Raw genomic sequence first — 16185 nt, 5'->3', positions numbered from 1 at the left:
GAACTGAAGCACAAGCCATGATAAATAATAAGGCCATGCTGCCTTATTCTCTATGGTATCCTCAGCCTGCTTTCTTATGCACCCCAGGACCACCTGGCCAGGGGTAGCACCACACACCATCACCTGACCCTTCTTGAATCAATCACTAAGTTAAGAAAATGCCCCCACAGTATTACAGAAGCATTTCCAGTGGTGGTTTTCTCTTCTCAAATAATTTTAGCCTAGTTAAAGCTGATATTAAAGCTAGCGGGCTTCTGGGATGTAGAGCAGGCAGAGGGTGGATGGGGGGGTGCAGGGAACGGAATATGAAGTGTAAATAAATAAATAAATAAATACTTTTTAAAAAAAAAAGCTAGCCTGCACAAAGACTATGAAATTGTTCTGCCATGTACTGGTTATGCGATTTTGAAAACATAACCAAACGCTCTGGTACCTCTGGATCTGTCATTTTCAAAATAGACATATCCTATGTACTGAATAGTAACAATTGTGAGAATTAAGCACTTTTGATGGTGCATAGTACATAGCAAGCCCTCAGTAAATAGTCTTCTTATAACTCAAGATTAAAATCAAAGATGTGAGAAGCGTTCTAGTCCAGGAAAATTTAACATGTAAGCTGAAATGAGGTGCTTTTAAAAAATTGATTGATTGATTGCTCTGTGTTTCCTGTTTCATTGGCAATGCATTCCGGAAACAAAATATGGAAACAGATCTTGCCCCAAGACTTGATGACACTGCAGGAAACAAGCTGGTTAGTTCTTCCATGGCTGATTGGCTATGATGGCTTGAAAACTGTTGGGGAAAAATTGGCTCAATGAAGATAGCAGATGTGGTTTGGGAAATGCAAGGATATGACTATAATAAGCATTCATCTGTTCAGCTCCATTTCTAAGAGTAATAACAGGAGAAAAGGATAGATCTGTCAAATCAGCAAGACACTGCTGTCACCATTTCAGCTATCTCAGTGTGCTTTTCAGTGCTATAAGGTTTAGGAAAATGGTTTAAGCACAAGAATATATCAGATGCATAGTAACACAGGACACTTAAAGCAGTATATACTGTTCAAGCTAAAGGCTTAATTGCAGTTTAGGAGCATAGATACTGCAATCTGATCTCTAGACTCAACAACAGAATGTCCACAGTCATAAGTAATAAGGTTTAGAACATAGTAAGCACACTCCTCGCACCCAACCTGGCTCCTTGTACAGCACTTCTCTTGCAACAGTTTGCACTTTTGTAACCCTGATTGAAACTATGAAAACTCCTTGAGACTAAGCCCAGTGCCTTTATTGTCTTTGCATACCCAGCATTTAGCAGAGTTGTGCCATTATCACATGAGATACTGAATAAAAAAAAAACATACTGTATGAATAAACAATATTATTGGCTTTTTCCTCTCATGATATAGTGTATGTATATGAATAAGTTTTATACCATGTGCAGTGTAATTTGGAAGATCAGACATGAAGGATGATAGAATGTGAATATTTATATATCCACCCTTTTATAAAAACAAACAAAAAATATAAGCAAAAGCTCTGAGACTCAACCCTTTCAGGATTTTAGAAATGAAACAAAAACAATATAAAGAAATTTATTCAAAAAGTTCCCTAAGTTATCTTTCTATGGTGGAAATAATTAGACATCAGTAATATAGGGTAAATTGGGAAATTCCCAAATGAATGACAGTGAACAACAAACTCTTAAATAAATGTGGGATCAAAGGAGCACACACAAGTGAGATAAGATACTCTTAGACGGATGAAACTGAAAATGTGTTGCACCAAAACTTAAAAGCTATAGCTAAACAACTTCAAATTATTAGATGAACAATGAAAGCATAGGTTACTTTAGAAAACATGCTTGATAAAACAGGATTGATATTGTGATAGTGCATGCCAGAAAGATATTCTAAAGAGGCAAGGCAAGAAAATCATGAGTTCCAAGCTTGGTCTACTCCTTGGGCTGGGAATGTAGTGCACTTGTCTAGCATGTCTGAGGCCCTGGGATAAGTATTGGCTTTTAATTGATATTTTAAATTTATTTATTTATTTATTTATTTATTTATTTATTTATTTATTTATTTAATATGAATGGGCATTTTGTCTGCAGGTATGCATATATGTCATATACATGTCTGGTACCCCAGGAAACCCAAGATGGACATCAGATCCTCTGAGACTAGAGTTACAGGTGGTTGTGAGCTACCATGCAGGTGCTGGGATCTAAACCTTGGTTTTCTGAAAGAGCCCCCAGTGCTCTTAATAGCTGACATGTCTCTCTAATCCTTTAATTTAGATTAAAAAACATCAAGAACAAAATACTAGCAAATTGAGTTAACTGATAGCTTAAAAGTTTTTCAAACATTAACAAAAAGGAATTTATCACCAACTCGTATTGAGTTCCATTTCACAAAAGAAATCTTTTGATATGATGTACTATATTTAAAAAGATAAGGCCCTAGGGATGTAATTCAGTGGAGGAGTCCTTACTTAGCATGTTCAGGACTCAAGATTTCCCCTCTAGTACTGACAACAAAACAAACAAAAATAATAAAAGATAACAATACCAGAATTATGTCAAAAGATACAGAAAAAAAAACCCATTTAGCTAAAGTTCAATACCAATTTTTGATTAAAGAGTCCAAAAACTAGTCATATGAAGTAACTTTCTTAACCTAATGGATATCTTATGAGAACTGCTAAGCTAAATCATACTTAATAATCAGAGATTGAAATCTCTGATATAAATCAGAAACAATGAAAAGATGACCATGTGTGTTCACCACTCTATTAGAGATTCTAACCACAGTAATTAGGCAAGAAAAACAAGTAAGAAGCACCAAGAATAAAAAGAAAGAAGCAAATTATCTTTAGTCGCAAAAAGTATGATCCTAGAGAGGCTAGTTTTAAGAAACCCACAATGAACTATTGGAAATAACCAAATGAGTGCAGTCAGGTTGCTGAATTAAAGACGGATGTGTAACACCCAACTACATTTGTATATTCTGGAAAAGAATAATCTGGAAATTAAAAAAAAACCAATATACTATAACCAAAATAGCAGAAAATATGAATAAATTTAACAAAAGAAGTACAAGGCTGGCCCACTAAAAATTCACAAAACATCGTAGAAAGTTATAGCATATAGAAAAAATAGAAATAAATGAGAAAATCACCCCATATTCATGTATCAAAAGATTTACTATTGTTAAGGTGTCAAGAATTCCTAATGAAGGGGCATTCTAGCAAAATGGTGGCTTGGGAATAAGGAGAAAAAGAATTTTAAAAGGATTGTTAACATGGTCAAAACACTACATGTGTAGATATGTAAATGTCACGTGGAACTATTCCTTTGCACAATGTATATTAATGATAATTTTAAAATCCTAGCTGTTTTCTTAGCAGAAGTTGAAAACTGGCCCTGAGGTTCTTATTGAAATATAAAGATCCTAGAATGGACAAAACAATTGTCAAATTAAAAAATAAAGAAAATCCAAAATTCTGACTGGAAACCCTTACTTCAAAGCTTAAAATGGAAAAAAAAAAAAAAAAGAAAGAATTTAATGAAAATGTGATGGAGAAAATTGAGATAAGTTGTTGGCAAGATCTCTCTCTCTCTCTCTCCTCTCTTCTCTCTCCAACCATTATTCTCTTAATATTATTGTTTGAGTTTGAAACTTTATGTATATGCAACAATTAATTAAAAGGTATACTATTTCGAAGGGAGTATCAGTCATATTTACATGAGATGGTCACATATATAAGAATACTATTCAGAATCAAAAAATAAATTTCTACATTTATGGTTAACTGATTTTTAAGAATGTTTGCCCAAACTTTGGTGGTTGAAGCACTCTAACACAAGTCTGACTGGCTATAAAGCATGAGGAAAGTTGTACACGTGGCCTTTAGAACTTAGCGCTCTCTCTCTCTTTCTCTCTCTCTCTCTCTCTCTCTCTCTCTCTCTCTCTCTCTCTCTCTCTCTCTCTATCTCTCTCTAATAAGAAAATACGGGGATGAGATGGCTCAGTGGTTAGGGGCACTGGCTGCTCTTCCAAAGGATCTGGGTTCAATTCCAAGCACCCACACTGCAGCTTAAAACTGTAAGTCCTGTTCCAGGGGATTTCACAGCCTCATACAGACATGCATGCAGACAAAATGCCAATGCACATTAAAAAAATAATAATCATTAAGACAGGCGGTGGTAGTGCACACCTTTAATCCCAGCACTCGGGAAGCAGAGGCAGGCGGATTTCTGAGTTCCAGGACAACCAGGGCTACACAGAGAAACCCTGTCTCGAAAAACCAAAAAAAAAAAAAAAAAAAAAGATAATAGTACTGGACCTAATAAGGAAAATTGCTATGAGACTTTCGCATTTCACCTTGGTTCCACAATCATTGAGAGGCTTGCTAAAATAGGACCAACTTTCAAAGCAATACATTGGCAACAAGAATATTTGGGAGCAAGAATCAAGAATGAAGAGAAGCAAATAAGAGAGGGAGGGAGGGAGGGAGGGAGGGAGGGAGAGAGGGAGGGAGGGAGGGAGAAACAGCTAAGTCATAAAAGCCATGTGTCCAACTTTCTTCAAGGTTGACCTGGCATTTTTAGGCAGACAGCTTTTAGCAATCCGCTTCTATTTAATGAGCCATGCATGTTTAAGTAAGCATGTAAACTAGGGGAGTTGGGGAGGAAACATGATGCACTTGTTCTGAAAGCAAACCTTTGTGCTTGTATATAGATTGTTGTTTAGGAAGGTTCTTATTTAATTCTTTATTATTATAGTCAAAATAATACAGAATATATGCCTAATGATAAAATGAGTGAATACTCATGTGCTCTCATTATAGAACCCACAGTGTTACACTAAGCCTGCTAGAATTCAAGGTCTGTGAGGGCATAAAACTTTGGTCAGCTATGTTCATTGTCCTAAGATGCTACCTGACATGTGGTCGGTGTATCATGATATTTCTTTCCTCTTCAGACCATACCTCAGAGCTTAATAGTGCCCTAAATTTGGGACCTTTTATTCTCTTAAATTTTTAATAACTTTTCACATATACTCCTTAACAATGTTGTTGCCTTTTCCAGAAATTTGTACAACAAAATTAAATGCATCCTCTAATGAGTTAGGCCTGTTACACATTAGTATGTAAGATTTACCTCTGAGGTTTCACTTAGTGTCCTTGCCATGGATGGCTTGTATTTTGTTGAATAAACATGCCAAAATTCATTTCTCTTTTCTCCTGTCAGTAGATATTTGGCATTTCTGCTTCTATAAACAAATGTACTATGAGCATCCATGCACGTGCTTCCTGTCACATGTGCAAAAGTTTCACTGGAATATGAATCGGAGAAAAAAAAAAATGCAGCCAGAATTTTTGTTTTCATCTCCCATCGTTTAGCCCATGAGTCAGAACTACAGCATGCCCTTACTCACTCAAAGAGAGAGTCAGGAGGCCTGCTGCTGTCCAAAATATTTTGAGAACTGAGTAGAGAGAAAGGAGAAGGGAAAAAGGAGAGGAGAAATGTGTCTAGTGAGACCTGCGGTTACTTGGTCCTTTCATCAAAGTGAGGTGGAGCTCATGAAGACTAGATTCTAAAAATCATCTTCCTTAGTTTTGTTCTCCCCTATTTTCTTTTACTAACTTTTGAGGTATCATTTTTAAGTACATGTCTACCCAACAAGATGGTGACTGTTTTAATGTTCTCTTGGGTTTACATTTGATTAGATCATTTAAACTACAATAATTATAATTTAAATTTTGATGTGGATCAAAATGTATAATTCTTTAACTTTGTAATGATAATACAATACCTACCCTTGTAACAAAATTGAAGGGTGCAGTAGTATATTAACTACAGATAGAAGTTGCATCACACAGCTTTCAAATTTACCTTGCTTAAGCGACTCGTTGAAGAGCAAAACTTTACTTTAAAAAAAATAATTTACTAATCTATCTTCTGTATTCTCCCACGTTGTTAACTTAACATGTAATTTGTACCTATAAATGTTATTAGTGTTGTCACTTACCTGTATGGACACCTGTATCTTTTATAAATGGCCCCATTGTTCGTCTGCTTTCATCTATGTAGCAGTTGTAAATCGTATTCATTCCTGTGCTATTTGACTTTTCTTGCCTCTTGAGTCTCTGCTGTAGTACATAGTGAGCTGCAAAGGGGAAAGAGCATACACTAATTTTCTTCTGATTCTTTCGGGACTAAAAATGGAGGCACAATATTTACCTGAGTGAATAAGTTTAACCAAAACAGTGAGTGACATTCTTTGCACATGGCTGACTTGCATATTGGAACTGAACTCCTTGTTATGATATGAAATGGAGGCTTTTCAAAGAGAATAGGGGCCACCATTTTACTGACATTTCATATTTATAAAACTAACATTTGAATTTCTTTTCTTTTCTTTCTTTCTTTTTTCTTTTTTTTTTCCCACTCAGGTCTTGAAAGGTTAGTCCTGAAGACTTATAACATATAGTCTAAGTTTTCTTTGTTTGTGCCTTGCCAGAGATGTTTATTTGGGTGGAAGGGAAAAGAACTGAATACTTTTATGGTTCCTAGGGACTATACTAAGCATGAAAATGAAGAACCATTAGAAAAAAAAAAGAAAAGAAAAGCAGATGTGAATAGTTACAAGATATTTGGGGAAGGAAAACTATATTGAATTTAGGAGGAGATAAATGTGGCTTGGTATGAAATCATTTTAACCCTGACTTTTCTTATTCTTCCTTGTTTCCTCTGTTCAATGTTAATGAGAAAATAATCATGTTTTGTTTGTTTGTTAGGGTGGGTGATAAAACCACTAAGGACAAAAAGTAAAGTTCTAGCTCATTTTCCTTCCTCCTTTGGTAGAGAAACACAGATAAATCATGGATGTTGTAGTCCCATGGCTACTAGTGTGGACAATTGTCATCTTTAAGGCAGATTAACATAAGAGGTCACTTATATTTTATTAATTTTTGACATAGAACATGGAACACAGACAAAATTTGGATATTTGGTTAGCAAGAATCATATTCTAGTTGGACAAATGAAGTCATTATTAAAAGAGATGGAGAACTAATATACAGTGAGGAGTTTAGAATTGCTTTTCTATCTCATTACTTTCATATCTACCTGAAAAGTGTAGACACAGGTCTTGGAGCTAAGCACTTAGACTAGCATGATCCTCATCCAGGAAACCTAGAAGTCTTGTAAAGTTTTTGACAGCATCCCTCAAGCTATTCAACAGTGCTGTGTATCATTTCTCAGGAAAAAGTGCATGGTACAAGGATTCTGTTACATTTTTGCTACAGAACAGGGAAAGGGACACTGAGAGACTCAAAAAGAAAGAAAAGGAATTAATACAAAAGAACAGTGAAAGCTGGTATGATAATACTAATTTATCCTTTACTTGTATATTAATATCAAGAGTAACTCATACATCTGATTTATGTTGTCAGAGCAATAACTCAGTACTACTGGTAACAATATTGCTGTTATACAGGTAAGACTCCAGGCTCCAAGAGCTAAAATATATAAAATTCTTCTGGTATTGGATACAGGCTGATCATAGGCCTCTCTTTGGAAGAAGTAAGATAGAGTTAGGTTCATGCCACTTAATGACTGTATATGTTGTCATTAATGCATCACATTAAGTTGATACCTTAACTTCTGCTTAACTTCCTTCTCTTGCAAATGCAGAGCTCATGAGATTGGCTACTCCCTCAGAACTTGTTTAATTCCTTGGCAGGATTCAAAGTCTCCGTAGGAAACCTTACTATGCCCAGAAAAGGTCTCAAAAGAGTTCAGCTTTACACTGATTCACTCGAGCAATCCATAGAATAGTCACTTGGATATATGTACAGTTTCTCAGAAGAATGTAGAATTCTGATCGATGCCTGCCATCCACTGACATATGTTACTTTGTTCTCTCTCTGTCTCTGTGTGTGTCTTTTCAGTTTGGACAGTACCAGGGACCATGTTTTACCCATCGACTATTACTTTCCACCCCAGAAGACCTGCCTGATCTGTGGAGATGAAGCTTCTGGTTGTCACTACGGAGCTCTCACTTGTGGCAGCTGCAAGGTCTTCTTCAAAAGAGCCGCTGAAGGTAAAAAGTCTTACCTACTTCCTGATATTGTCCCCTTCTCTTTTGCCTCACAGAGAAGGACAGTGACCTTCCAGGGCCCTCTGATAATCCCAGAGCCTGAGTCATTAGCAAGGGCCCTCTCACAGTACATGTAAGATCAAAGAAGTCCATGGTTCTATTTGCTGAGCTGTCTTGGCTGCCCTGGTTGTACAAGCAATGATGGTGATGTAGGTGGTCCCAGCTGGTGCTTGGTGTTTGGTGGCTCCCAGGAATGGAAGCAAAATTAATGATTTGAAAAATTAAATTTCCTTCCTGCTTGTTTTCAACTCTGCTTCCTAGTGAGGAAAAGAAAACTTGTCCTTATTAGAGAGGTTAGAAGTGGAGAAACCCCAACTGAGTATACAGGCTGTTTTCTGTAGAGAATATGAGACTGTTCCTTAGCAAAAGCTTCCTGGCTTTAACCCCAGAAAAGGAAGTGTTCTCACTGTTCAGCAGACCATCAGTGTCTGCACCTGCTCCCTCCTGCTTGCTGCCTCTTTGGGACCTCTCTTTGCAATAAGGACTCCAAGGCAGGGAAAAACTCAGAGAGAAGCAACAGAGGACTACTTTCAGGGCATGACAGTTGGTTCAGAATCTCAATGTAACTTGCATTTTGTATCCAGCTAAGTGGGATGGAGCCTTTACTTGTTATCTGCACTAATTATGATGTTTCTAACCTACATCATCTAGCAGAAACACCCACTCCAGGCCTTTAATGTAGTCTAGTGATCCCTCCCTTCTTAATCACAGGGGCGGGGGGAGCTTAAACCTTTATTCATACACTCTACTACCATCCCTCAGTCTGGTACTCCTTTCTCAAAGAGTCACTGGAAACTGCCCCTACATAGTCTACTGTGGCTGCAGACTCAGTTTTTTTTTTAATTTCTTTTTTATTACGTAATTTCCTCAATTACATTTCCAATGCTATCCCAAAAGTCCCCCATACCCTCCCCTCCCCACTTCCCTACCCACCCATCCCCATTCTTTTGGCCCTGGCATTCCCCTATATTGGGGCATATAAAGTTTGCAAGTCCAATGGGCCTCTCTTTCCAGTGATGGCCTACTAGGCCATCTTTTGATACATATGCAGCTAGAGTCAAGAGCTCCGGGGTACTGGTTAGTTCATAATGTTGCTGGAAAGAACCCAGATGCCCCTCAACAGAGGAATGGATACAGAAAATGTGGTACATTTACACAATGGAGTACTACTCAGCTATTAAAAAGAATGAATTTATGAAATTCCTAGCCAAATGGATGGACCTGGAGGATATCATCCTGAGAGAGGTAACACAATCACAAAGGAACTCACACAATATGTACTCACTGATAAGTGGATATTAGCCCAAAACTGAGGATACCCAAGATATAAGATACAATTTGCTAAACCCATGAAACTCAAGAAGAATGAAGACCAGTGTGGACACTGTGCCCCTTCTTAGAATTGCAGACTCAGTTTTAAATATTCCTTTGCAACTCTGCCCTGGTCTCTGGCTTCCCACAATGGGGAAGCTTCCTGCCAGGGAAGTTTTCCTTCTTTCTACCTGGTCAGGAAGAGCTTAAGTCAGAAACAAAACAGACAGCTCTTTATCATACAAAAGAAGCATCAGCATCAGAAAAGAAATTCATTTCCTGAGAAATATACTCAGCACAACAGAAGCACACCTGGAATACCTGGCAAAAGAGCTGTCCTCACTGACAGCCAATCTAACAATGATTTTAATGTCAGCATTTTAGTAGGTGCAAGAAATACATTCAAAACACAAAGCTACCCTTTTCTTTTCTTCCAGTTCCCCAAGGCATGAGGAGGCAACAGGCACTTTGTAATAGTGAAAATGAGCTACATGTTTCACCTTTACTCTCCAATGGCCCCTTTGCTGCTGTCCATAGTAGACTAGCATGAGATCCAAGGCCCTAAGGCATAAGTCTAGACCTTTAGAAAAGTCTTGAAGAGGAGCCTTCCTTTCTTAGCAGGATTTATGAAAGAACTGTCAGGAAAGGAAGTGAAAACACTTTCCAAGGACTTCAGATCACCCCAGTTTCTCTAGTGTACCGCCCTTGCTTCCTAACACCCTGTCACAAGTGATCCTCCTGTTCTCACAGCAGGGAGAGAAGCAGGGTAGCATTCTAAAGCTATTGCAAAGCAGCAGGCATAGCCATACCAGAAGGGAAATGAGGTTAAGTGAGCAGATTAGATCCTAACCAGTGCCACCTTCAGACTGTAGAAATCTAGGTGACTAAAAGGTTGCTTTTAGAACACTAGAGATGTGATGTCCCATGTTGTAAAAGGGAGGAATTTGCAGCCATACTATCCTATCCTACAGGACACTTTTCTGGAGAACTTAGAACTAAAAGAAGAAAGAAGGCAGAAGGGCAGCTACCAGGGATGCCTGGATGCATCTCTAACATCATGTAGATTCTACACTATTTAACAATAGGGCAGACAAGGAATGTGGGCTCCAGGGGATAATTCGGTATTCAGAATGCAGAAATCCAACAAGATCTATGCATGGTCCAGACCCTAGAGTCATTTAAGTTCCTGAAACTCAGTAATAATTTATTTAAGAAAATCGAGATCACCAAAGGGTATTTATTTTGTTTTAAACATTATCATACAAGTTTATTTAACAGTTTTCTCATAACACAAATTAAAGACAGTGCAATTACTTAAAGACTGTGATTTGCACAGCAGAAGTTTATGCATGAGAGAACACCCTGACTATGCTCCATGTAAAAATTCAGGCATGGAGCAAACTGGCTACTTTATTTTATTTATTTATATATATGCATATATGTGATATGCACACATGTACGTGTATTCATATATATGTATGTGCATACGCACCTATACATATACACATATACATATATACATGTATATGAGTCCATTTAGTGTTGGGCATAAGGATATATATTTACCAATGACCACTTGGGGTCTGCAAAGCATGGTGGCACATGCCTTTAATCCTAATACTTGTGACATAGAGTTTGATGCCAGCCTGATTTACATAGTGAGTTCTGGAACAGCCAGAGCAACTTTGTACAAACTCTGTTTCAAAAATGCCCAAAAGAAATAGAAGGAAAAAAATGACAACTTGAGGTTGGATAATCTGTCTCCCTGCTCTAACCTCTCTTGTGTTCCTGCTAGTTTCTTTCAAATTTATGACCTCTTCCTTGATTATTGGTATTTACATACATAAACATACACATATACATATATAGACGTGTATATATAAATACAAGCTGTTGAGTTCAATTAGTGTTGCTTATTTGTACATGTGTTGACAGCTAACCACATAAAATTGAATAACCCATCAGGATATTTGTCTTAGAGAAAAACATAAATGTCACTATTGTACCTTTGAAGAAATTTTTCTGTACTGGTCATTAGTTTCACTCAGAGTCTTTACAGCTGAGTAGGACTGCTGCTCGATTTTCTCCCTTGGAGGCTCACATAGCTCCCTTGAATACTATGAGAGCTAGTCCTCAAAGAAGAGGCTTCCAGGCCACTACCAATTCAATTCTTCCAAGTCCTAATAGAGACTTGCCTTCAACATCTGGGAGGCAGCCAAGGGCAATGACAATAGCCTATATTATTTATTCAACTTTTCTGACCAACGACATGAGAGGAGGGTTCCCATGCTACACTGAGGATTTTGTTAGATAATATGTGGCACCTCTGGATGTCTTACAGAGCCATACAAAATAAACAATTGTAGCTGTTTGGCTACTTTGGAATATGTGCCCTAGGTATCAATTCTTAGTCTTTTGAGAGATATAGAAAGATAGTATAGTAGCAAACAAAATAAGACAAAAAGTTATTACTATCACAACACTCAGGAAACAGATATTAGTGTATTTGCAATTTTAGGGCCAGCTCTATCTACATAGTGAGTTCTAGACCAGACAAGAATACCTAGTAAGGCCATATTTAAAACAGGTACTAGTAATAGTAATAATAATAGTAGTAGTAATAATAGTAATATACTATTGCTGGTGTTTCTTCTCTTCCCTGTAAAAGATTGATGGTTTGGATTTACTAGCATCATTAACTCTACTTGAAAGCAAGAGACTATATTATTGCCCACAAAGAACATATATTGATTTTTTTAATATTTTAATATGTATCTGTACTGCCTATTTGAAAGTGTTGAAATTTAGAATTTTACCTGCCTTAGAGAGAGTATAGTCACAAATATTTCCCTTCCTCTCTTCCTTATTCATTGTCAGTTAAATCTGACTGAGTATTTAGCACATTGACTATCACATTATACACATTTGTCAAAGATCTCTGGCCTGGGCACAGGTACAAGAGTTAAAAGCCTGGCATGTTAGACAAAAATTCATTTCTAGCTTTGGTGGTTTATAAAGCATGACATTTTAAAACTGTCACTGGTAGGGGGCTCTGTACAGAGTTGATTATAATCTGGCCAGGTTTTCTTACTGGAAAGGAAAAGAAGAGATAGCCCCACAGTTTTTTATAGCTGTTAGCACTGAAGAGTAAGTGAGATTTGGGCTGAGCATGGAAGGCTCTGTATATTCTTGAAAGAGGAATATGTCCTAGAGGTTAAATCACTAATTTGGAAAAGAGTGAGATGGTGGTGGTAATGAAGTCATGAATCTGGGAATGGATATGTTTGGGAATGGCCAATGAATCTGAAATAGGTAGAAGAGAACATGTATTTGTAGGTGGGTAAGGTAAAGGGGAAAGTGATAGGGAAGGAATGTTGAACACTATCTTAAGAGATGAGGAAATAAAAGAAAGGTGGTACCTTTATATTGGTATATTTTTTATATTTGCATTTTATAATTTACATTACATCAGAATGACATTAGATTTAAAGCAAGTACTTTGGAAACTATGTTGTTTGTTTAATAATGGGCTCCTGTGGTGGAGTATGTTTGGTGTTCTAGCTTGCTTTTGTTGCTGTGATTAAAAACCCTGACCACCGCCCCCCCCCAAAAAAAAGTCTTAGTTGGGTAGACTTAGATAAGAAATTTCCCTCTTTAGGCTTTAGTTTTCTGTTTGTAGAATAGATATATTTTATAAATGTCCTTCCAGGGGCTGGGGAGATGGTTCAAGTGATATGAGAAAGGATTTCTTTTGCCAAAGATATGAGTCCAGTACCCAGCACACATGTATAGTGGCCCACTACTACCTGTAACTCAAGTTTCAAGATATTTGGAAGGTTCCAGAACCACCTTCTTGACTCCCTGGCTACCTTCACCCATCTGTAACTTTTCTGCCCACCCACCCCACTCCACCCCCACATACATACACATAAGTAAAAATAAAATCAGAGTGTCAATAAATGTCTTCCCAGCTTAGAATTTTGTGACAATTCTATAATTTATAAACATCACTATTGTTTCAGCAAACACAGATGCATTTTATACCTGTATGTGCTTGGAGTTTGACTTTGTAGCAGATGGGAAATGCTAGACCTGGATTAATAAAAACTCAGTCTTCAAACAGGGCCAGAAAGAGCTGAGAGTGCATGTGGAAAGGCTGGGTTAACATGGAAGACTGAGATTCTCTTTGTGACCATGGATGACTAACTTCCTTTCTTTTCCATTTGTTCATGTGGAAAATCAGGATATGAATCCCCATCTCTATTATCAGGTTTCAAAGAGGGTTAATTAATTCATTATGCACATTATGTACTTGAGAATTTACTATTTTTCAGACATTGTCTAGTAAAACATTTGAGACTGCACATCCATTTGTTTTGTACACATGGTGCACTGTTTGGTACACATCATAAAATTGAAACTGTAGTTTACATTCTGAACTCAAAGAATTACACCATCCTCACTGATGTTTACAGTAGGTCCCAATTTAGTTTCCTTGGCAAATTTTATATAAGTATGGCTTTGATTTTCTCTCCCACCCCAGGTTTTTGTGAGGGAAGAAATATAAGTGAACCTTTATTGAACTCGTTCTGTCCTTTAAATCCACTTTCCCACCTCAACTCATGTGGGATTGAATGTTACCTCATTTCAAGTTTTACAGCAAGTTTTTGGTGTAAGATAGTGTCCACTTCACTCCCTGACTCTTTGAGTCATGTTTCCCAGGGTCAAATTAATTCAACTAGAAACATCAGCTTGTAGATTCAACAAAGACTTGATCAGGTATTTTGGCCCCAAAAGGTGACTGATCCTGGCTTCCTGAGTCCCAGGGATCGTCCTGTAAAGCTCTGATCATCTTTTTATCTCTTTTTCTTAAATGTTACTGCCAGACTAGATTCTAGATGAGAGGCAGATAAACTTTTTTCTACAAAAGGACATGTAATAAATATTTTAAACCGGGCAGGTAACCTGGCCTCCATCTCAACTATTCAGCCTTGCCTTTGTAGACCGTCTAAAACCTAATGGGTGTAGCTAGGTTCCAATAAAATTTTATGGGCACTAAAATTTGAACTTCACTTAATTTTCACATGCCATTAAGTATTATTTTTCTTTTGGTGTTGTAAACCCGTTTAAAAAAAATAAGAGAGAGAGATGCGGGGGGGGGGAGAGAAATTTTTAACTCTTACCCTCATAAAGACAGGTGATAGCCTAGATTTGGCCTGTGGGAGGCAATTTGTTGACTTTTGGTTCAAATGGTCTCTCTTATACTTGCAAACGTGTATAATAAATTTTACTCATCTCTAGCCTCCTGATACTTATGTAACAATCTAGAGTACATCACTGTTACAAATTATTCCCAGTTGTCGAAGTTTTATAGAATACCTAGTATAGTGGCTTCTTGTGCTTCATTATTAAACAGGAGAAAAAAATAAGTTTAGAAATTCTAGAAGGGGACTTTTTTAATGAGCTGCCATATCACTCAATCTTTAAAAATCCTCAGAGGAAAAACTTTTTAAAATGTACACATTTGTCTAAACTTTATAACCTTTTGGATAATTATGACATTATATATAATGTTTTGCAGTATATACCCCAAATGGTACACAGGAAGGGCTTTGTGAAATATATGGCACCAAATATTATGTTTAAAAATCTATCCGACAGAAGTAAAGCCTAAGTGGCCATCTGAGTTATGGAACTGTTTTATATTACTCCAGGATGCCCCGACTATACAAGTCTTCTAGCTTATTTTTGATTTTCCTATTAACATGATAAACTACAGGCTTATTGAATAAATAATTTTGCTGTGGTAGTTATTTTAATTGGCACCCACTAAGTCTTTGTCAGTGCCAAAATCGTGACCCATGCAAAGAATTTTCCAACTAATGCTTTATAGTAGCCTATATATGCTCAGTTATAGATTATTCATTTTAAACAGTTATTAGTAAGAAATTGCCCATAGCACTTATACCATTAATTAAATATCTGTAGTCTTTACATTAAATTTGCTACTTGCAAGATTTCTTGTATCTATTACCTCTTTCTCTCATGTCTAACTGATTTCTCAGTCGCATAAGTGCTTATGAGTATGTTGTAGGCAGACACTTCTTCAATCCCTCAGGAGAATCTCCTCCTGGTGATTGTCAAATATCATGTGGTTCTTTTTCATAGTTTGTTTCCACTGCAAGTTAAGAGTCTCTTCAGACATAGTAGTTATGTCTGTCTTCTTTGAAATGTAGTTCCATAACAAGAAACATAGATAAGCGACCTCTGCAAGAAGTCATCATGACTTCACGATAATGAATATGTGTGAATATTTTGAAACCTGTTATTTGGGTGTTCATGTTCCCTCTCTTTCCATTCTTAGAAATGTTCTGAACCTACCAGAGAGAGAGACATGAGCTTTGATAACTGAAAAGTCTATGAAAAAAAAAAAGAACTAAAGTTAAGGAATTGATAACCCAGGTATGGTGGTGGCTCATGCCTGTGATCCCAGTTTTCCAGATGGCAGAGGCAGGAAGGTTGCCACAAGTTGAATCAGCCAAGTGTAGGTTACATTTTAAGTTTCTAATTGACCTAACCTATATAGCAAAACACTAGAAAACTGGGAAGAGCAAACAAATCTTTCTGAAGGAGACAAGGAATAGGTTTCCCACTCCTTTCATTTCTCTCTGTGCTGTGATTATTAATGCCCTCTAGTAAATTCCTAG

General features: G+C 37.1%; 1 protein-coding gene across 1 annotated transcript in view; it reads left to right on the top strand.

The window, feature by feature from the left end:
* The window catches only part of Ar (androgen receptor), a 170776-nt gene that overhangs the window by 89571 nt on the left and 65020 nt on the right, over positions 1-16185 (top strand). Inside the window, exon 2 of the mRNA XM_021153485.3 lies at positions 7959-8110. Coding sequence (XP_021009144.1) covers positions 7959-8110 — 152 coding nt within the window. The remainder of the gene's footprint in view (positions 1-7958; positions 8111-16185) is intronic.

Source organism: Mus caroli, unplaced genomic scaffold, assembly GCF_978045245.1.
Source record: "Mus caroli unplaced genomic scaffold, Mus_caroli_1 scaffold_5, whole genome shotgun sequence".
NCBI classification, from domain to species: Eukaryota; Metazoa; Chordata; class Mammalia; order Rodentia; family Muridae; genus Mus; species Mus caroli.
The sequence above is the reverse complement of the archived record's forward strand: the minus strand, read 5'-3'. Positions and strand labels throughout refer to the sequence as shown.